Raw genomic sequence first — 24,275 nt, 5'->3', positions numbered from 1 at the left:
ACGGTTTTTCAGAGAGTGCAGTTGAATTATTTGCTTCATTTCTTAAAAACAGACAGCAGTGTGTTAAGATAAATAATGTTTACTCAGAATGGTTGGAAACAAATCATGGTGTTCCACAGGGAACGGTTTTAGGGCCACTAGTTTTTCTTCTCTATATTAATGATTTTCGAGAAAAGGTACAAGGAAACTTCGACATAATTCAATTTGCTGATGACACAAGTTTCCATTTTTAGCAGAAACAACGTCAGCGAACTGGAAAAATTTGTTTCTGAAATACTGGAGAAAACAGATAATTATCTAAAGCAAAACAAATTAACCATGAATACAGGTAAAACTGAACTTCTTTGCGTCTCGAAGGAACATGAAATTTTTGATCCAATAGTTTTTCGGGGACAAGAAATTAAACCACAAAGTCACTGCAGATACTTGGGTATAATAATTGATTCTAAACTAAATTTTCAGGTACAACTCAACAAAGTCCTATCAAATATGGCCACAGCGATTAGATCCATATACCTTTTACGTTATCAGTTACCTCTGGAAGCACGATTGATGCTATTCAAATCCCTAGTCCTTTCTGATTTAACTTTCAGTGCCCTATTTTTTCAGAACTTGAATTTCTCTGCAATACAGCGAATTAATCGACAAAACAATTGGGGTATTAAAGTTTGCTATATGAGAAAAAATTTCGAGAGATCTACAGATCTTTTAGTAAGATCTGACATTTTGCCTGCAGAACTTTTAAAAAGCCAGATGAGTGTATCAAAACTTAGGAATGATATTTCATTATTGAAAACACACGGCACTGAGAGTTTTTGTCTAAGTGGTAAAGTCTTAGTAAGAAAAAAGAACAGAACTGAACAGCTAATTCTCTTAAGGTCGAGCAGTCGATCAATACAAAAAAGAAGCTTCCAAAAGTGGAATAATTTTCCCCGTGATGTCTGGACTATCAGATCAAAATCAAAGTTTAAACGCATGTTAAAACAGCATCTGCTCCAACAATTCAAACTTGTACCGTTGGAAAGGAACGTTGGTGGCTTCAAAAGTTATTTTTACCTTTAGAAAACGGAACCACTAATTTTGATTTTTAACATTGTACTAATTTTGTTTATATAATTTTAAACTTGTAATATTTAACCCCTGGGTTATATTTTCAATTTACTCGTTTAAAAAAAAAATTCGTCAAAAGTTTCAGAAGTGTTGGCTTTTCTCTTTAGTGAATCAAGATTAAAATTCAGAAACAAATTATACTAACGTGGATGGTACTTGATTGGTTACAAGTAGCGTTGACTTTTACTTTAAACCCATATTCATCTCAATTAAATCCTCTCGCCACCTTTCTCCTTGATCGTGTTATTTAAAAGTACGAACATTTCCCACGTTGAGGTCCCAGACCGAAAGTCGATATGTCCAGACGGAAATGAACGCACAAGGTGGCGTCGTGCGTTCAAAATTACACGATCTGGAAAAAAATTGAACGCACGATAGTCTGGACATATGCAATTTTGAACGACGATAGTCTGGACATATGCAATTTTGAACGCACGATAGTCTGGACATATGCAATTTTGAACGCAAGATAGTCTGGACATAAGCAATTTTGAACGCAGGAAAGTCTGGACATTGCGACTCGGAGCGCACGAAAATTTTTTGAATTGAAACAAGAAAGCCATAAACTAATGAGTCCATGTTTGACTAAGCACTCTTAATAGAGTGCTCACTCAAGTGAAAGCTTTCTACCAAGAAAACCTCAACTCACTTGAGTTCAAAAGTTACAAAACATCGAACGCAGGAAGATTCGCATCCAACATTTTGCTTTGTTTAAATCAATTTCACACCTGGAATTATAAACCCTTGCTGAAGTTGCAAGGCTAATCATACTTTAATAACTAGGTCACTGGCACCCCCTTCAGCCAATACTTTCATCGAACATCTTTTATAAAACAAAATGTAGCAACTGCTTGGTCACTTCATCACAACCATCACCCTAACGTATCTATACTTGAAACGAATACATTATAAAAACGTTATCTGAACATGAACGCACGATAGTCTGGACATAAGCAATTTTAAACGCACCAAAATCTGGACATTGTGACTCGGAGCGCACAAAAATTTTTTGAATGGAAACAAGAATATCAAAAACTAATTAGTCCTTGTTTGACTAAACACTCTTAATAGAGTGCTCACTCAAGTGAAAGCTTTCTACCAAGAAAACCTCAACTCACTTGAGTTCAAAAGTTACAAAACATCGAACGCAGGAAGATTCGCATCCAACACTTTGCTTTGTTTAAAACAATTTCACACCTAGAATTATAAACTCTTGCTGAAGTTGCAAAGCAAATCATACATTAATAACTAGGTCGCTGGCACCCCCTTCAGCCAATACTTTCATCGAACATCTTTTGTTAAACAAAATGTAGCAACTGCTTGGGTACTTCATCACAACCATCACCCTAACGTATCTATACTTGAAACGAATACATTATAAAAATGTTATCTGAACACGAACGCACGAAAGTCTGGACATACGCACTTTTGATCGCACGAAAGTCTGGACATGAGTGTTTTTGAACGCACGATAGTCTGGACATGAACGCACAAATGAGCGCACGATTTTTCATTTAGAACGCACTAAAATCTAGTCATATAAGATTTTGAATGCGCGAAAGTCTGGTCATACGCACTTTTGATCGCACGAAAGTCTGGACATGAGTGTTTTTGAACGCACGATAGTCTGGACATGAACGCACAAATGAGCGCACGATTTTTCATTTAGAACGCACTAAAGTCTAGTCATATAAGATTTTGAACGCGCGAAAGTCTGGACAAAAGCACGTTTGAACGCACGAAAGTCTGGACATAGGTGTTTTTGAACGCACAAATGAGCGCACGAATTTTAATTTGGAACGCACTAAAGTCTGGTCATATAAGATTTTGAAAGCACGAAAGTCTGGACATAGGGAGTTTTGAACGCACGATGAATGCACGAAAAATTTTGAACGCACGAAAGTCTGGACATAGGCACTTTCCGTCTGGGAGGGTCTGGACATAGACACTTTCCGTCTGGGACGGTCTGGACATATCGACTTTCGGTCTGGCGCCTCAACCTGGGTTTGGTAGTAACTGTAATAACTGTAACAACTGTAATAACTGTTTCAAAAGCAACTGTAATATTTTTTATTCGGGTTACTTCTTAAAAATCGATAATTGAGTTGACCATTAACTTGGTTATCATAATTCAGCCAATTGATTGTAACAAAATATATTTGTTTAATGGCACCAACAGTTCAATTTAAAAGGCATCCCATGATATCAGCTATTTACGTTTCTGCCGGTCACTTTAAATCGATCTCCATTTTCATTGGGTGAGTCGATTAGTATGCTTGCATTGAACGATTGGTAACTTTTTATTGGGCGATGAGCTATAAGAACTCAATGAACTGATAAGGCTTCATTGATTGTCAATTTTGATTGGCTCCTCTCTTATTGGGTGCTACCCAGGTTCAGGTCCCAGGCAGAAGCTAGTACACCCGGATCGAAGATGAAGGCACGAGGTGGGCGTCGTGTTTTCAAAATTACATAGTCTAGAAACATTGAAAAATGCAAGACAATCTGGTGAACTCCCGAAAGTCTACACTTTCTAACTAGAGCTAACCTGGTTTGCCAAGTGCGTAGTATGCACTCTCAATGCAGCTGTCCTCTATCTCAATCAGGATCTCATGGCTTCCATTCATGTGTTCATGACTATCTCCTCCATATGCAGCTGCAGGTACAGTTACCTCATGTGTAACTCCCCTTCTCCCACTTTTTTCACCACGGCCATTTAGTATTTGATTCTCACTCTCAGCAATCAGGTCACAAAGCTGAAGCAATTTTTTATTAGCAACATTATTACCATATTCAAGGTCTCAACTTATGAGAAGACCGTCTTTGGTCAATATTTGATGAAAAGAAATTATTGTTCTATCCCCACTTGTGGGGGGAGGAACAATATACTTGAATGGGGTTTTTTTGTTCAGACAACTTTGGCCGATCGATATATTCATCGTAGAGAGATGTTAGTGTATCATTAAAAAGCACGTCCAGCGTAGAATTCAAAATTAAAAAGATCTTTTGGAATTTCATTTTTTTTTCGAGGAGTTATCGAGGTTTAAAATTTTGTGTGAACACGTCATATTTAGCATGATTTTGTTCACTTTTAGGGGAATTTTTCTTCAGTTTAAGATTTTTTCTAATGAAATAGTAATTCAAAATTACATTTCACGCCAGGAAATGAATCAATATTGTGTTCCTGATAGACGAAAGGCGAGCAAAAGTCTAGTTCTGGTCTCATAGGGAAGTTTACTATGGAAAAAAATCAAATTCTAATTGAGAGCTCTTTTTTTTTAGAAAACCTTTCATAATTTTCTTGTTTTTTTTTAAGTCAACTAGAGTCTAGTCACTTTTCATATCGCGGTTTCGTTCATGGCGAACTTCATTTGCAGCCAAATGAAGCCCAATGAACAAAAAGTTCGTTTTCAGGGAATCACTCGTGATTTTTTTTGGCTCCGACTCTGAGTTTTCGTAACTTTAATCAAAATTTTGATGTTCTTTTTAGGTTTTACAAAAATTTTTGGAGTCCTATGGCGAAGACTCGTTGACTAAAAGTAGAAAAGGTTTAGTAATGAGCATTAATTAAGCATATCTAGTGTTTTAAATGGACAGCAAATGGATATTAACTTATTAAAAATAAATTTTCGGAATTTTTTTAAAATTAACCAATCAAAAACATATTTTCGTAAACTGTATGTCAATCTCAGTAATTACGGGAACTCATCCTCTATTCCTTTTTACTGCAAACTTAATTAACTTTGTTAGCAGTTTTATATTGTTACTATAGGTCATTTGACTTCAATGCCTCAAAAATTCAAAAAAAAATTCGTATTAATGGTTCCTTTGGAAATCTTATCACATTATCTTAATATTGATAGCACCCATTGGCTGAAAGAAAACTTTCCATGGGTCTTAGATAAAGTTCTGAGAGAAAAACATATGGTTCAAATGGCTTCGACATTTTCCTCTCGCTTTTATGCTGAATTTTTTTGCCTATATTTATTGCTGTTTTGAGAGTCATAAGACATATTTTGATGTCTCATTAATCATCTACGCTTAAAAAACATCCTTGTTTTCTGATCGAGGAATGATTGCGAATATTTATTGATATCCGTTGAAAGCTACTGATTTTAATGGCTGTCAAGACTTAAAAATACTTTTTCGAATTTTTTTGAACAGTAACAAATCGTTAACTTATTTTCGTTAACTGTGAATCAATCTCGGTAATTATAGGACCCTTTTCTTTTACTTCAACCAACTTTTAGCGGTTTTATCTAACCATTGGTTTTATGACTTCCATGCAAGAGTTTTCATAATTTTTAAAAAACTTTTGGATACTTTTTGTAATTTTGGCTCCTTTGAAATCATCAAATTATTCTATATTGATAATTCCCAGTGGCTTACACGAGACGTTCAATGGATCATAGATAAAGTTTCCAGAGAAAAACTTATGGTTTAAATGGCACCGACACTTTATTTTCACATTTTTCTACTGAAATTCCGGATTTTGCGTGCATTTGTTGTGGTTTTCATAGTCAGTGTCTTCATAATGTATAATTGATAACATACGAATGACAAAAAATAATTTTGTCCCATTGAGGCAAAATCTAGCGTTTTTTTGGTTTCTGTTGAAATTTGTATAATTTAATGGCGTTGATACTACGGGTTTTCTCAAAAGTATCGTGGTTTTAATGCATTTGTTCATGTTTGTTCAAATTTTGAAGCCATGTTGTTATGAGTTAAAAAATAATAAAGTTTCTGTTGAAAAAGTAATCAGAAAAAGAATAGTTTTTTTCCTTGAAAATTTCATTTTAATGGCTTTTCGCTAGACACTTTTCTCGTTCAATTTTTTTAATTTGCTGTTTTTGCTTGTTTTTTATTCTATACGTAGCCGTAAAATGCTGACCGGTCTCATAAGCTTGTAATTAAGTATTCAAAAAATGATGTTACAAGAAGCAAACATTTTATAGCAAAAACTCAAAAAGTTTATGATATTATACATTTTCAAGGACTTTTCAAACTTTTCAGTTTTTGTTATTCTTTTCGTCAACTTGTAACCTAATCTCATCATTTGAGGTCCCATCCAATTTTTTGCACATTAAAGCTTATCATTTTTACTGATATTTTGTCGCATTTAAGGATTTGTTTGTTGGACAATATGCGTTTTCATAAAAGTTTTGTGAGTGAAAAATTTGTGTTTCTTTTTCCCTTCTTTTAGCACATTCGGGTAAAAACAATTCCCAATGATTATCAAATGTGGCCCAAATGAACTTTTTTATTTTTTTCAGTATAATTTTAGCTGAATTAACATAAATAAAAACTGAAACGAAAATACATATTATTAATGGCTTCAATACTTTGTGTTTTCGCAAAATGTTTGTAGTTTTTTGAGTTTTTCTGTATCTTTAATCCGTTCCTATGGCTTAGTCTAACCACGGACAAGTTCCAATGGTTTCATAATGAACTTTTACAAAATTTAAAAATACTTATTTCGTTATAGGCTAATGATTTTTAAGACTTTTGAAATTATTTAGTTTAAAAAATGTTGATTGATTTTGAATTTCACCTCATTATTTCTCGCCTTTGTCGACTTGTTACGTAGTCTCATCAAGGGAAATTTCCATCTGCGGTATAGTTGGGAGAAAGTAAATTTTTGTAGTTAAGGTTTTATCCGATTGCGTTTTGACGTTGTTTTTAGGTGCTTTTAAATTTACTTATTGAGTTTTTGCCTTGAAATAGTTTTTTTGCTTTTTTTCTTGTTTGTTTTTTTTCTCGTACTCTTTTTAATGGCAGATTTCGTGAGTGTTGTAATGAGGCATGGCTTTATGTAGTTCAGTTAGTAGTTAGGTTTTGTAACGAGTTTTTTATACTCAAATATCCATTTTTGTTTTCTCTTCATTTGGTTGACAATTAAGTCAAAAATTTAGAAGAGCTCGGGTGGGAACATCATGTGCGAACGCACATTAACAAGCCTCCTTGTCTCAACTATATATTTTGACTTTGACTGGAACTAAAAGTATTGTCCCCGAATTTGCCTTGACAATAAATGCAGTCCTGGACTTAAGCTCGATCTAAAGCATTGTTCTCGTGTGGAACGACAAAAGACAGATCTATATTTGAAATTCATCATTTTTGCTTAACTAAAGACCAAAGGAACCCCTGGTCATCAGACGTTTTGACCCATGCGCAAAGCTCACCGGTCAATCTGGGCGAGCCGACTAAAAAAAAATAAGGCATTGAACCACAAAACAAACACATTTATTGAGTAAAAGTAATCAAATGTCAGTATCATTCACAGCCAGGGTTTTAAAATTAGAGTTGTAAGCAAATGAGGTCAACGGTGAAAGTAGGGAGAAAAAGATCAAATTGGCCTGAGAATTGAAAAAAACGTCAAAAAATCCGCTCCCCTTTTTTGATTACGAGACTCGAGGCCAGTGACAATTTCTGATGTTTATCAAGAACTGCGTAGTGGTTCGAGATGTTCAGCCATTTTCAGCATTTTCTGCTTAAAACTCGCAACTTACAAGTATGAAAACGGCGAATGTTAATTGCTTTCGTACCAAACTAATTGGACGAAAAAGGTTATCTTGTGTTAAAGGCATCAAAAGAACTTTAAAAAGGGTCCCAGAAAACAAAAATTATAAAGCGGTTGTTGAATTCAAAACTGTTCAAACAAATTAAGTAATAATGAGACAGTTAGAATGATACAAAGACAGGGACACAGTTATGTTAAGCGGTGGTAATCAGACTTTGATTACGAGAGGGTGATATTGAAAGCAAAAAAAATTTTTTTAAACTGATCTCTATAAAAACACTGAGCAGCGGTGAACTCATTGAGAAAGTATAGTAGAAACAAAAAACTTCTGTCAACTAATTCACAATTCAGAGAGCATTTAAACAGCATTGATACATTTTTTAATGACTTATAAGCCCTATTTTCTAAGAACACTTGGAAAATCATTTTTTTAATTAGTCTATCATTGATATTTTAACAAATTTAAAGAAAACAACACATATGCCGAAGAAAACACAAAATAAATATAATTCAGAACCTGTCATTAAATAGACTAATAGAAAACGTAAATAAATCTCTAGCTGCTATAAATTAGTATTTTCGGCAATCAAAGCTACTAATTTAGATCAAAAAAGTCATTAAAGATGGAAGTGTAATGATGGCAAAAATAATTAAAAATAAAACTGAAAAACTGAAAAAGTTGATTTTTATTGAAACGTGTTACTCTAACACCAACGCAGAAGCAAAAATTTAATAGCTGTTGCGTAGAGAGCTTAAAATTTTTTTGTTGTTGCGTAAAGAGCTTAAATCATATGCTCATAATTACAAAACATTGTTTCTCAACTCGTTGAAGCTAACACGAGGAGAGATAACGCGGCGACACATTGTAACTATTAAAACTCCAAAAATGTTCAACTTTGTCTCAATCGGCGATCTACCAGTTTTTAATTGAGCGGTTTTTAAAACATCTTTAAACGATAACACATCTCTTGATGTTACCATTTTGTTAAACTGAACAGTATTCATTACGTGGCCAATGTCGAATTTCCCTATCATGTATATATATATATATATATAAATATACATATATATATATATATATATATATATATATATGTATATATACATATATATATATATATATATATATATATATATATATATATATATACATATAAATATATATATATATATATGTATATGTATATACATTTATATGTATATATACATACATATATATATATATATATATATATATATATATATATATATTTACATTTACAAAAAATTATATATATATTTATATATAATATAATAAAATATAAAATTTATATATATATATATATATATATATATATATATATATATTTATATATGTATATATACATATATTTACATATATTTAAATGTATATATATATATATATATATATATATATATGTACTCGATATTATCACTTTTTTTTGGATAACCTTGATTTAACAAAACAGTTGTTATTCTCTGCAGAAACCTGTTACACTGTGCTATTTTTTTATAAATTTGCTTCAGAACTCGATATACATGCAACTGTATTCCACAATGCACGTGCTTTTAGGTCTAGTGCAAAAATCATTGACAATACTTCGTATCTAATTTCAAAGTCATAAGTCAGTAGTTACTATGAATTATTTCTTTCCACCGCTAAAATTCGTCAGAACTAAGATATTGACAATTAGATGGAAATAAAAAGCCTAGTTTGTAATTATTTCCAAAAGTCCCTCTCAAAACTGATTAGTGATTAAGAAAGTAATTAGCCGTGTTGTAATTCACAAGAACAATTGAGTTTTTCGATTTTGTTTCAAGCTATTTCTATTAAAACTCGGACAATAATGTTCGAATTAGATTAAAATTTTAAGTTTGAGGTTAAAATTTTAGAATTGGGTTGCTAGCTACAAAGTTTATCTGTGGTTGCTAGCTACAAAGTGATATCTTTATTCCTTATAACCATATGAGAAGTAGCCTAATTCCAAGTTTTCCCAACTCTGTCCCAACGAGGAAAATGATTACAATAAATTGAAAATGGTGAAAAAATACTGTCACTGTTTTCCGCAAAACATAATTTTTTTGATATTTGCCCTTTTGGACATTGGCCACGTAATAACATTTCTTTTGTATTTATTGCAAAAATCTCTCAGTGAGCATCTTGAAAGCCTTGAGACGAACCAACACCGTTCAACACACAATAGCGAATCTGCTCTGTTAACAATTTTAGTCGAATTTCTATCGAAGCAAGAAAAATTTACCCTTAGGCACGATTATATGGCTCTTTTACCAGTGAACAAAACATAAATTTTCAGCAAATTTTTCTATTATTCATTTTTCTTCGAATTCTGTTTTTTGTCACAATTCAAATGATGAGTTAATTCGTCCGATTGAGATAAAAACTATTTACAAATCATTAGCAATATTTTTGCTCCAATAGGTAACAAAAAAACGTTCACAAATACCATTGGAAATCATTGTTTACAACGCTTGTCTCAATTAAATTATAAACTATCTTTAATCAGGGTAGTAAAGTGTTGCCAAATTAATGAATCCGAAAAATTTTAGAGATGGGTTTGTTAAAAATTGTCACAGTCGAGTAAGATCAGTTGAAGGATGTCCGTATAAGATTTATGAAATCTAAATAGATCTAGGAGTATAAAACATGCTAATAAACAGAGGAATATTTCAATACAAATGTTTGAAGAAGCAGAAAAACCTTTTGTTCCAATTGTTGAGGCATGCGTCTGAATGAGTTTAGCATGTGTGGCACTTTGTAGGTACACTCTCCGAACACGTGTGACACTGTGAACTCAGTTCCAGACCCCCCTCCACTTCCCCCTCCTCCCGACTGCTGCTGAGAGACACCACCTGCCGACTGTTGAGCAGATTTCTTCTTCAGGTGTTCACTGCTCTTGAATGTCTCCATCACTCGCGATACAAACTGCTGAGGTTTTGTACGTCTCAAGTCATCTTTTGCTTCTTCGCTGAAAAATATTCAGCTTCAAAAATTAATTTTGTGTTAGTGCAATTTTCTTTGTATGTAAAAATTCTCCTCATATTATGTAGTTGTTTTTCAACTTATTCAGCAGATGAAATTTTTTCCATCTCAAATTTTTGCTGCACAAAAAAATTTAGGTTTCATAACAAAGAACCTCAAAGAAATGCTCTGATTTTTCTTCCATTAAATATTTTATTTCAATGTTTAAATTTTATTGTTTATTTGGTTTTTGAATGGTACATGGCAGTAAGAACTGTGATCCATTAACCTCTCCCAAGTGTTTTTTATGCCCCCGAGTGTTTGTTATGCACAATTGGTTCATGTCGGACAAATAAATTCAATCAACTGCAACCTCGTTATGTAGACTCATCATTTTCACTAGAAATTTTGATACAATTTCAGGTTGAAGTTGTCTTTGTGAGAGTTAGAGTGATATCGCATTTAGTAATAGAGTTAAATTTATTGAGGAAAAAAGAATTTTCAATTACTGAAGAAAAAATAGTTGATGTTTTGAATCTGCACATATTCGAAAATATTGTAACGGAACTGACACTAAAACCAGTCCAATAATACAAGACCAACAATTAATTCAGTAATATAAACTCCAAGTTTTTTAAAGTAAAAAAATATTATCTCCAATTTTTGCAAACTTTGGCTTGTGTCCATTCTAGATCGAAATTTCCTAAGCTTTGATCACAATCCCGTTTGACTTCTGATCACTTTGTGAAACCAAAGAGTTCTTGGAATACTTCTGAGATGAAAACATGATCTGATCCTACTTTTGTGCGGCTGTGACCGCTGTGCGAACATTGGGCCTTAATCGTGCCATCTTCTACTTTCTAAGTCTTGATCAAGGCACTTGAATTTAAAAATATTCTTAAATTTAAAAAACTGACAGTATTAGAAAAGCAAAGTACGCAAATTACCAAAATATGATATCCAAAACATGCGCTCCAGGAATCTTCAAACTTTTTCGACAAATACAACATAAAAGAACGTCAAGAACAACTATTGATTCAAATACTTTCAATGAATACTTTGCTTCCATTGCTACTGTATTGTCCGACAAACTTCCTGATTCAAGAAAAAAGTTCCTGCCACCTCGCGAAATTCAAAGTTTTTAACCTAACACCTCTGCCTTGTTCTTACATAAATGAATTGATAACCCATATGAAACCAAAAAACTCTTGTGGCCTAGATACAATTCCGATCAAATTAATAAAATTGGCTAGCCCGATTGTAACTCCGTTTTTAACAAAACTTATAAATGATTGCATAACAAATGGTATTTTCCCTAAATGTCTTAAACGATCTAGAATCATACCGCTTTATAAATCAGGGGATGTTCATGACCCGTCAAATTATCGACCGATCAGTCTGCTGTCTTGCATCTCAAAAATTTTCGAGGAGGTACTAAAAGCGCAATTGTATCGATATTTTATTAAATTTAACATCTTTAATGATTCACAATTTGGATTTAGAGAAAAAATGAGCACTGTTGATGCTATTGTTTCATTGTGTGAGAGTATTGGTAAAATTGAAAACTGCTCAAAAACTGGAATTTTTCTGGATTTCAAAAAAGCATTTGATACCGTAAATCATAAAATTTTGCTTGAAAAACTTGAAAGGTATGGTATTCGTGGGAAAACCCTAGCTTAGTTTGAAAATTACCTTAATGATAGATTTCAATGCGTAGAAATAGATGGAAAATTTTCAAATTTTTTGGAGATGTCTACAGGTGTTCCACAAGGATCAGTATTAGGGCCACTGTTGTTCTTAGTTTACATAAATGATCTTCCTAAAGTAGTCACTAATCTGAATAAATTTACTTGTTTTCTGTTTGCCGATGATACATCAATAGTTGCAAAAAATTACGATATGAATGATATCAGGTGTAGTAGAGACGAATTAGAGGAAATTGGTGACTGGCTTTTATACAACAAACTTCATGGCGAAAACAGAATTCATGGCGGTGAGTCACAGTCGTAAAATAACATGTAAAATGAAACCGGAGATTTTAGGCGTCATGCTCAAAGAAGTAAATCGTTGGAAATATTTGGGTATTTTCATCGATAATCAGCTGAAGTTCAAGGAACATATAAAATATGTCTGTAATAGACTTTCGAAGCTCTGCGGCATTCTTTATTGCGTAAAACATTATATTACCTCAGAACAAAAAATTTTATTTTATACAGTTTTTGCTAAACCAATTATACAATATGGAATATTGGCATATGGGAATGTACCAAAGTTTACACTTGATCCTATTCTGAAAATCCAAAATCGGATTGTGAGAATAATTTACAACAAAAGAAAGTTTGAGTCGATCAGCTATTTGTATGACGAAAGACTTTTAACAGTACATGAGCTCTTCGTTTATGACCTCTTTAAACATTACATGAAAAAAGCACCGGAAATTATTAAGAATGAAACTGCGCATTTTTATTATACACGTTATGCCAAATCTAACTTGATTGATATACGACGATCTGACTCGAAATTTAAACTTGACGCTCGGCTGCAAAAATTATATAACCTATTACAACTTTGGAGCGTTGAATTAGATACTGACAAGTACAATACAGCTCAAACTAGGTAAAAGAAAAATTTTAACCATAATTTTTGTAACACTTTCATATCTCGAAACATTCAATTAGTAGATGAAATTTTTGCCGTGAATTAATTCCTGTCCCATTAGTAGGCATTTATTTATGTCCCATTTGTAGGCATTTATTTATGTTCTGTTCGCTGTAAATTTATGTTTTCCAGGCCTCCCTTGAAAAGCATTGCGCTTTTGGATGGTCTGTTTTGGTTTGAATGTATGTTCACCAAATAAATAAAACTCTTATTAAAAATATCTATTTTTTTGTTTTGGCTAATGGTATTCAATTTAATTTTGAAAATAAATGTATCAAAATAAAGCTCAGAATAGCTTAGTTGTGTACATAAGCGTGAAAGTGTTTGTTTTTATTGTTATTAGTCAGCGGCACAATAGTAATTAGGCATTGTGATTCATTTAAGAACGATCACTTTGAGATCAGCAACCAAACTTGACTGAAAACTGAGTTGACCATTGCCCAACAAACTCTATTGTCTGGTCAGGCTCTGGTGGACCATGGTCATGACTACGCCATTCATCTCACATTTTTCTACGATCCTATTTTTTGTGCAACTTATGATTATCGACCGCATTTCAGACTTTGATATCTGATCAGAATTTGGCGCAACAAATATCCAATCCAGACTTTTGATTGCAGTCCTTTCCAGACTAAGTAAATTAGCGTCAGCTTCCATGAGTTACCGAAGATGGTCTCATCATAGACGAAAGTGTCAAAAAACCTCAACCTTGGTCATAAAACATTTTTAAAGGGCTCACTTAGATTTCGCTTTGGGAGTAAATCTAAAACCATTACTTTTATCTTTTCAAGCCGTATATATCAAAATTAGTTTCATCATCGATGAAGATCGTACCTCTTTAGCAAATCCATTATACACTTCTTGTCCGATTGTTTATTCCCGTTATTACCAAGCGCTCCTGCAACTTGTGTGCCCAAGGTGTCCTCTCCACCTCCATCTTGGTCAAAGTTCAACTCCGGCCCCCCTCCCACCAACCGGAGTCTGTCCAGTGGAGAGTTGAAATGCACTGGGCTCCAGCCGAGTTGTTCAGAGAGGTAGAGAGACTGCTTCTGAACCAGTAACACCTCGTTCATCACGTGGGTGAAAGTATCCTGAAATTATGGAACAAATTTAAAATCAGCTATGGTATTGCTCTAGTAGTCGAGGTGGGAATTATGGCGCAAATAGGCCGGATGTCTTTCTAAAATTTTACATTTTAGTGACGGACCACTTTGAGCGTATATGAAGGGTGAAAACATCTTTCGTCTGAGAGCTTCACAGTTTGCGCTCATAATATGGTAATTACATTGATTGTAAATTCATAAAGTAAAATATTATTCGTTCAGCTTCGAAATTTAACGCGAACGAAGAAAAAATTGTGTCATGCAAGATCATAGTAGATGAAACTTTAAAAAAAATTCTTGGTTAAAACTCTGAGGATACTGAAAGATCTTTTTGATTTATTGACATTGAACATAAAATTAACTATTAATCTCACAAAGAAAGATTTTAAAATCAATCGCTTTTGCTCTAAGATATGAAACTTTTGAGACATGGATACGAAGTAAACACGTACCTGGATCAAGTTGCTCTTAAGATCACAGAGAGAGGTCACTTCTGAGGTGGTGGAGTTGTGTTGGTACTGGTTCAGTAGGTTACACGAGGCAGCGGGTGCATCTATCAAGGTCACATTACACAGACGACCATACTCCAGCTTCGTATGCGTAACCTGACAGAAATAACAGCCCATTTATCAACCTTTAATTTAAAGTAAGCGATGAATTCTATATAGAGAAAACGTATAAACTTCGGATCAACGTGTATGGGTTAGTTATCATGTAAACTAGACAAATATTTTGCATCATTTCCAAGCAAAAATGTTTTTTTACTAGTTTTTCACTTTTTCCCCATTTAGATTCTAATTTTATCAAAGAACATAGATGTCTACCTCTTTTTCAACTTCGTCCCGTTTTCAACTTGGTGACACGCGGGCGTTGGCCATGCCTCAGTGGACCGTCGGAGTTGATACGAAACTATCACAACCGAACAAATTATCGCAACCGAAATTCAATTTTAAAATGGGGGTTTATTTCCGTGGGGGTTTATTTCCTATCTAAAATGAAGTGGGGTTTTTTTCCGAGGGTCTTTTTCCGCAACCGGCAGTAGATATATATCTCAAACAACCACAAAAGTATACGGAAATATCATAAATATGATCAAGAAGGAAGAGTTGGCATTCGCCACCTGAGTTGAAAGGGTTTAAACTGAAGTAAATCACCAGATAACCATAATCAACACATGCCAATAAGAGTCAATAACAATTACGTTATAAAGAAAATTCGACTACATAACAAAAGTAAACAAACAATATAAATAACTTTTGATAATGTTTCTTACCTTTAAAACATTGTTGACGTGTTCCAGAAGTGCAGAGAATACCCTATCGTACAGTTGACATACCAGTTGTTTTCTCAAGATCTCAGCTCGGCCGATTGGATCCGGGTTCGCTTTAGGAGCACCTCCTGTTAAAATTGGACTCATACTCACGGCGCATATTTCTTTGAAAAACGATACCAGTTGACCTTCTTTGACCCCCATTAACTTTTCCGCTTTTTCAAGTGGATCAAGGGATGCAAGCGTTAGTGCACTTGATGGAGTTTCTTTGGACTTTTTCTTGTCAACAGGTGGTGAGGTTAGAGCAAACTCGATCCGGCTCAGTTGCAAAATGGCAGCCAAACTTCGCCAGAATTGATGTTGCTGATCTGGGCTCATTTCCAACAGGTCCAACAATTCGCAAGCCTGTAAACGATAAAAAAAAAACAAACAACTTGAAATGGAATTTTTCAAAGATTTTGTAGCGATCACTATTATCTAGCTTCACTTGGGAACAATATAGACATTTCAATTAAGTACACTTTCCCGAGTCGACATTTCATAGATTTAACGCGAGGAGCATATGTTAGTTATATATGACTCCCCACAAATTATAGTGAATTCTTGCACAGCACCTAGGAAGCTAGACGTAGCTATGACAAAGTTTAGACTATAGGCTGCGTTCACATTATACTCAAAGCACCTCTCCTAAAAGAGAATAATCGCCAGCGCTTGTCATTAACTTTTTCAAAAAAAAAAATTCGACCAAACATAGTTACAACTAACTTGGTAGTACCCAGATTGGGGGAGAATAAAGTTTCAATAATTAAAACTTCTCGAAAATTTTCCATCCTGAAGGGTAACTTTTTTATTTGAATCTTTTCACTGCTTCCCCTTCCAAAAAATTTTTCACTTCTCTTCGAAACTGACATAGACTTTTTTGTGGTGAATATTTAGAATGTTTAGTTGAGACAAAGAATTATTGAATTGGGCCACTATGTTAAAATAATTATCCTCAGAACGTTTCCGAAAAGTTTCTCTGGCTTCAATAAAAAACTTTTCGCTGGATCTGGTCTTTGCACAAGAAGTTAATGACCTGTGGTCTGAGGCAATCGGCGATAAAACAATTGATTGCAGCGAAACAATTAAGTTTCAAAGATCTCATACCTTGTTGTAGTCTGTGTCGAGGGATAGTTTGACATTTGTTCTTAATAGAGAGTAGTCTTTCACAGCCATCGCAGGATCCAGTAGTAACGAGTCTTTCACCTTCAAAACACAATTTGCAACATTCACTACTCTTCTCATAATAATATCAGACGGGGCCTAATTGTCACATCCTCAAATATAAAATAAATTCATACTGCATTTTATTATAAAGGTATTCTTCAGAGCTAGAATGGTTGAAAAAAATTGAGAGACCTCTTTTCAACATCCAATTTTCAAATGCTACGCTGTTGATATTCACAGACAGCTAATTCTGCATTCACAATCCTAGTAAAAATACGACAATTACTTTGCGAGACTCTTTCAACGGTTTTGCAGGATAACCGTCGTTGACAAGAATTTAAAAAAAAGGAAACAGAACCGTTGGTGTTGGAACTACGTAGGGGATCAACGTGACTGCAACTCAATAAACATTAGCTAAACCATTTAATAACCAGTAATAAATAAAATTTGACGAGAGGTAGTCTACTTTCTGAGGGAAACAAGATTAAGCAAGCATAAAAGCAGTTCGAAAAATCGTCCGATATCAACCAAATTTAGGTGACTTCGCATATTGTCACCCAATTATGGTTTTTAAGTGACATATAGATGCAGGTTTCAGTTTTTATGTGGTTTTGGTTTCCATTCAAAAAGAAAAAAAATCTTTTTGTCTTAGATCAGTTAGCGTTTGCTTAAGATATAAAGTAAGAGTGCACGTTAAGTTGTTATTTTATTGTTCGAAGCCCCAATGAAATAGGAGTGAGAAAACAATTTTTTAAAAAGAAAATTTCCGGTTCCTTGGGAGAACTTTTAATGTGTGGAAATTTAATTTCTGTTTTCACTGTTACTCATCTTGATTTCGTTGATAAAATTTTTTACAGAGGCTATACATGTTTTCTGTGTGGCAGTGTTGCACTTTTCTGAATTACTTTAACGTTAAAAAATGGTTTGTATGAACTAGATACTACTTAATTTTATGAAATTTTTAGTGAACGGTTAAATTTTTCGACTTTAAACTACATTAAAGGTTAAAACTTAAAGTGGTTCTTTCTGTTATTGTAACACTATACTGATTCGTTTATTGACTAATTTCGTTGGTTATCAAATGATGCATGATTGAAACAATAAAATTGTTTTGAAGCAGGATGTTTCAATTCTTATTTAACGTTTTTAACAACTTTGACACAACTCGGTTTTTGAAAACATCAAAATTTTTTGGAATCATCATTTTTTTGGTCATTTTGGTTGTCTTATCCTTAGTCTTTAACAACACGCCTCATTGGGTCTCTTATGAGGAGTAATTGAATCTGATGTAGGAATTCAATTCAAATATAATGTTTTAGCAACTCTGACACCTGTTGTTATCAAAAATATCAGTGTTTTTTTGCTCGTGTTTTGTAGTTCTTTCTTTTTGCCACTTAGCTTGAATTTTTTGGTACTAACTGAATAACAAAAAATAATATTTATTATTGTTTTTTTAAAAAAAAATTATTGTCCTCGTTTACTACTACACAATTTAGATTCCATAAAGAGCAGTTCTTCAGTTTTTTATGCCACTGTTTATCTATTTGGTTTAATGCCTGTTAACTCTGAATAAACAGATTTCTTTGAGCATTCTAAATAAAATTATACCGAACCTACTTAATAATTCATTTTGTAGCTGTCTCTTTTTTCTACGTTTTTTATTTGAAATACTCGGTTTCAAGAAGTTCTAGCAAAATGTTGACAATTGCTGCATTTGCTTCCTATTTTAATGCTACTTGCGTCTGAAACAATTTTTAGCTACTTTCATGCAAAGTAACAATTATATTTTTGTTTTAAAATTTACAATAAAATATTTGTGATGTGAATGTCACCTTTCCCAAGAATGAACAATTTCCGTAACTTGTTCCTACATTGTTACATAGAAAATAACACAGTTTTGAAAAGAGAAAACATTTTTCATTTTTATTCCGGAAGTAATAAAATCAAATCAAAATGCTTTCTTTCTCAATGAAAAGTTATCAGTAAACTTAAAGACCTGTATCAGGTGAATTTTTTTTTGAATGACAGCTACAGAAAAGTCCAAAGAATATAACTATTTTCTTGAGACCGCTGCGCCAGAAAACTAAATTAATTTTCAAAACTTTTTCAGTGTAAAATAATATTTTGCAAAACAGCTTCGAAAAAGGTGATATTAAGTTTGCTGTAGAAATTGAGGAAATGAGCGGTGAATAGTTGCATTCGTTTCTTTAGAAGAATTTGAAGCTTATGTTCTCTTGAGGCAAGATTTGTTCTCCTTGTTCATTCTATGTAACTTGCTTATTTCATCTTTTAAATTAATCATTTGTTATTATTGTTCCGACCCCACTTGTTGTGGGAGGAACTATATACTCAAATGGTTATTTTTTGTTCAGACAATTTTGGCCGATCGATATATATATATATATATATATATATATTCATCGTAGAGATATGTGAGTAGTATCATTAAAAAGCTCTTCCAGCGTAGAATTCACAACTTTAAAATTTTTTTTAATTTCGTTTTTTTTTCGAGGGGTTGTCGAGGATTGAAATTTTGTGTGAACACAGGACATTTGGCATGACTTTGTTCACTTTTAGTGTAATTTTTCTTCACATTAAGGTTTTCTTTATCAAAAAACTTATTTCAAAAATACATTTCACGCCACAAAATTATTCAATTTTGAGGTCCTAATAGACGAAACGTGATAAAAAAGACTAGTTCTGGTCTCACAGGGAAGTTTAATATCAAAGAAATCGAACTCTATTTGAGAGCCCTTTTTGGAAAAGTTTTCATTTTTTTCTGAGGTCATCTAGAGACCAGTGACTTTTCATATCTACGTTCCGTTACTGACAAACCTGATTGCAGTCAAATAAAGCCCAATGAACAAAATATTCATTTTCAAGGAATCGCTCGTGTTTTTTTGGCTTCGATTTTTCCTAATTTTAAATGAAATTTTGATTTTCTTTTCGAGATTTTACTAAATTTTTGGAACCCTATGGCATAGTCTTGTTGACTAAAAGTGCAATAAGTTTCGTAATGAGCATTAAGTGAACGTATCTAGAGCTTTCAGTGGTCAGCTAATGGCTGTTAAGACTTTAAAAATGATTTTGTGAGAAATTTTTTACATATTAGCCAATCATAAATTAATTTTCGTGACTTATAGTCAGTCTGAATAAAGACAGAACCCACTTTCTTTCTTATGCAATCGAAACTAATCTGGTTAGCGGCTTTATATTCCAACTATTTGATATATGACTTCAAATCCCACATTTGAAAAATTTTGTGGATAATTTCTTATCATTGGTTCCTCGTGAAATCTTATTACATTATCCTGATATTGAGATCTTCCATTGGCTTAGAGAAGACGTTAAGTGGATCATGGATAAAGTCTTCAGAAAAAAGCTTAAGGTTTAAATGGCATCGACACTTTCTTCTCTCACTTTTCTAATGAAATTTTGGTTTTTGGCTGTATTTGTTGTTGTTTCCATAGTCATCAGACTTATTGTGATGTCTCATTGATTACCAATGCATGACAAATATCTGTGTCCTTTAATTGGGATTGAGCGTATTTAATGACTTTCGTTGAAAGCTACTTAATTTAATGTCTGTTAAGAATTTAAAAATACTTTTTTGAATTTTTTTTGATAATTAACTGATCTTGTACTTGTTTTCATGAACTGTAAGTCAATCTCCGTAAAAATTGGACCCCCTTGTATTCTATTTGAACCAAAATTAATCTAGTTAGCGGTTTTATATTCTAACTATTAGTGTTATGACTTCAATACACGAGTTTTCAAATTTTTTTTTTAATTTAAGATATTTTTTTTGTTATTTTGGTTACTTTTGGAATCCTAACACTATATTCTAACGCATTCAATAACGCATCGATAGTTGCATTGGCTAAGAGATGACGTTCAATGGATCTTACGTAAAGTTTTCAGAGCAAAAGTTATGGTTTAAAGGGCTTCAACACTTTCTTCTCGCAATTTTCTACTTATTTTTTTTTTATTTGGCCTGCATTTGTTGTTGTTTTCAACGACAATGACTATTTTTAGTGTGCTAGTGATGACATATCAATAGGCAAGGAGGCATAACTTAGCGTATTTTTTAACTTCCGTTGAAGGCTACTGAATTCAATGGCGCTGATACTAAGGGTTTTCTCAAAAATTTCGTTTTTTTAATGTATTTGTTCATGTCTGTTGATTTATTGGAGTCAAATTGTTAAATAGAAGAATCCCATCGCTGTTAAAAGTTTAATTGGAAGTAGAAGATTTTCAACTGAAAAGTTTATTTTTAACGGCTTCGGCGTTTTTATCGCTCAATTTTTTTTTGAATTTGCTGTTTTTGCTTTTCTTTATTCTTTAGGTAGCTGTGAAATGCTGATCGGTCCCATAAGCTTGTAATTGCAGATTGCTTGAGTGATTCTACCAGATGCAGTCACTTTATGCCAGATGCAAATTGTCTCAAAGTTTATGATACTTTACGTTTTTAAAATTTTTAAGGATTTTTCATTTTTTTCAGTTTTTGTTGTTTTTTTCGCAACTTCTTCTCATCAATGAGTGGTTCGTTACAATTTCTTTTATTTTAAAAATTAACACGTTTACTAATATTATGACAAAGATGACGTTTTGTTTGTTGGACAATATGCTTTTTCATAATAAGTTATGTGAGAGGTGTATTTTTGTTTCTTTTTCACTACCTTTAGCACAATCGCGTAATAACGCATCCAATGATTTTCAAATGTTGCCCAATTGGACTTATTTATTCTTTCAATATTTTAACTTAATTGATTTAAATAGAAATTGAAACAAAAATACATAAAATTCAGATAATAGTTAATTATTTTAATGGCTTCACAAAGTTGTGTTTTCGCAAGGTTTGTAATTTGTTGTTCGTAATTTTTTGAGTCGTTGTGAATTTTTAGTCCATTCTTTTGGCTTAGTCCAACCAGATACAGGTCCTATTGGTTTCATTACGATTTTTAGTAATTTTATCAGGCAATATTTTTTTAAAAGCTAATTATTGTCAAGACTTTTGAAGTTATTCGGTTTAAAAAACATTGAGTGATTTTTGAATTTCGCCTCATTATTTCTTCTTTTTGTCGATTTGTTACCTAGTCTCAAAAAGAAAAAATCCCATCTGATGTGTAGTTAAAAAAGTAAATTTTTGTAGGTAGGGTTTTGTCTGATTGTAATTTGACGTTGTTACTAGGTGCATTTAAATTTTCAAATTTAGTTTTCGCCATGAAATACTTGTTTTTGCTTTTTCTGTTGTTGTTTCTTTTTTCTCGTAGTCTTTTTACTGGCAGATCTCGTTGTAATGAGGCATGGCAATATTTAATTTATTTATTAGTTTGGTTGTGTAACGATTTGTTTAAACTCAAACATCTGTTTTTGATTATCTCGTTGTCAAAAATATAAGTCAAAAGATAATTAAAATATAGATGAGCGCGGGTAGGAACATCATGTGCGAACGCACATTAACGAGCCTTCTTGTTTATCTACTTTCTTTTTATTTTATGTTGGTCATTCAAAAAAGAGAGGAGGTCGTGTGATGTAATTGGCCACACATGACAAACTCGAGATAGGGTGCAATTTATTTGAAACTTTTTGTCGATTTTTTCACAAAACAAGTCTGAACAATAAGTCGAGAAACAAACTGGCCGTCTAATTAGTAAACAGCTACTTATCAACAACGCCATGAAATATCATTCGATTTCTTAAAGCTAACAGACTAATATCAAGGGCGAGGGAAAATTTCTATCAGTTAAACTATATACCTTGATTATCATTTGAACGGTTGGAATGTAATGTGTAAACGCTTATTTACAATTTTCCTTTGATCTTCGTGTACTATGAGATTTTGGAATGAAGTTGTATGTCACATTTAGATAAATATTTACCTTCGGGGGTGTGTGGTTAATAAGGGAGTAGAGAATGGGGAAGCTGGACTGGTCCGGCGTGGCGAATGGGTCATCGTCCAGCAGAAGGGCACAGACACTCGCCCCAATAGGCTGAGAGGCCACGTTGTTGTGCACGTCTATCTGTCGAACCATCAGCTGTCTCCTCTTTCCTTCTAGAAATGAGGGATACCTGAATGCCTAGGGTTGTTGCCTTGTTTAAAAAAATTGTGTGCACCAAATAGAGTTCATAAATGAAGGCAAGCATTTTTCAGAGTAAACGCATAAGCAAATTTATTATTACAATTAGAGTGTTTTGTTTATTTAAATTTTTGAAAAGATCTGTAAAAATTTACGTCCGTACGTGCTATTACTAATCTGAGAGTGCAAATGGCGCTTCTGTCAACAATGTCGAAGTAACAGGCTAGTTCTGTGGAAACACGAAAACAAAAACAATTTTTAAAAGTTAAAATTTAAAAACATATCGTAAAATAAAACCGGGGCAGAAACGAACACAGTATCGTAATTCAGAGGCGTGATCAAACATTAGTTGTTAAAATTGTTGCGCAGTAAGCGATAAAGCGCCATGTAACTAATGCAAAAACTAACGAAAAAAGTTATCGAAAAAAAATGCAAAAACAAACAAGAATTTTATCAGAAAAAGAAGTTATTCAAGTTTTCAAACAAACCTCAACCAACTCAACAAACAAGTTTTATATAAGTGATGAAGTTTCTTTTTTCTATGAAATAGGAAATAGTTGCTCAGAATTTATACTGCAATCATTGTTTACATGCAACAAGTTCAGAACTAAAAACTACCGAAAAGACTTCAATTGGTTTATGATTAAGAATGGGATGCAAAAAGAATGAGCAAGGGGAATTTTTACTCAAATATATGTTACTGTTGTGACGTCAAACAGCCAAAATTTAAAGGAAAATAAAAAATCCAGGCGCAATAATCTTCCTGAGAAAACTACATGTTCCTCAGTTACATCTTATCAATGAAAACTAGAAAAAATGTCCAAAGATATAACACAAAAGATTCAACGTCACAAAACAGATAGAGAAGTAAAAAATTACGACCCTACCAACTAACAAAAAAAGCAACACGGCTTTAAATCATCCACAAGAATTGTTAGTGCTGAGAAGTAGAGATAAAAACAAAACTCACGAAAAAATTGTGCAAGCAAACAAGGTTTTCCCCTGGTTAGCAAGAATTTTGCGGATCTACTTTTTTTCGCTATATATATATATATATATATATATATATATATATATGTTTCTCTCTATCTTTCTCTCTCTCTCTCTCTCTCTCTCTCTCCCTCTCTCTTTTGCACAGAACGAGGTGTGAAAAAATGGGAACTCGGTTTTTTCTCCACTCATTAGTTTTCTACAGCTGTTTGACTTAAGTTTTCTCTTCGCACGCGCGGCGTTTCCTGTTTATTTTGATTCCAAACAAAATTACCGGTGAAAAAAAAGAAGCTCCACCAATACACCTTTTTGAGTCGTAAAAGAGCCAACGCCCAAATACATTTCATTTTACTTGAAT

The 24,275-nt window shown here is 33.1% G+C and overlaps 1 protein-coding gene across 1 annotated transcript in view; it reads right to left on the bottom strand.

The window, feature by feature from the left end:
- Positions 1 to 24,275, bottom strand: part of LOC142349107 (uncharacterized) — a 71,117-nt gene that overhangs the window by 25,634 nt on the left and 21,208 nt on the right. Inside the window, exons 6-12 of the mRNA XM_075400519.1 lie at positions 22,730 to 22,902; positions 16,788 to 16,886; positions 15,645 to 16,046; positions 14,824 to 14,976; positions 14,103 to 14,359; positions 10,350 to 10,617; positions 3,659 to 3,866 (exon numbers count right to left, since the gene is read on the bottom strand). Coding sequence (XP_075256634.1) covers positions 3,659 to 3,866; positions 10,350 to 10,617; positions 14,103 to 14,359; positions 14,824 to 14,976; positions 15,645 to 16,046; positions 16,788 to 16,886; positions 22,730 to 22,902 — 1,560 coding nt within the window. The remainder of the gene's footprint in view (positions 1 to 3,658; positions 3,867 to 10,349; positions 10,618 to 14,102; positions 14,360 to 14,823; positions 14,977 to 15,644; positions 16,047 to 16,787; positions 16,887 to 22,729; positions 22,903 to 24,275) is intronic.

This window comes from Convolutriloba macropyga, chromosome 11 (assembly GCF_964194025.1).
Source record: "Convolutriloba macropyga chromosome 11, txConMacr16.3, whole genome shotgun sequence".
In the NCBI taxonomy this organism is placed as follows: Eukaryota; Metazoa; Xenacoelomorpha; order Acoela; family Convolutidae; genus Convolutriloba; species Convolutriloba macropyga.
Note: the sequence above shows the minus strand (reverse complement) of the source record. Positions and strands in the feature narration are given on the sequence as shown.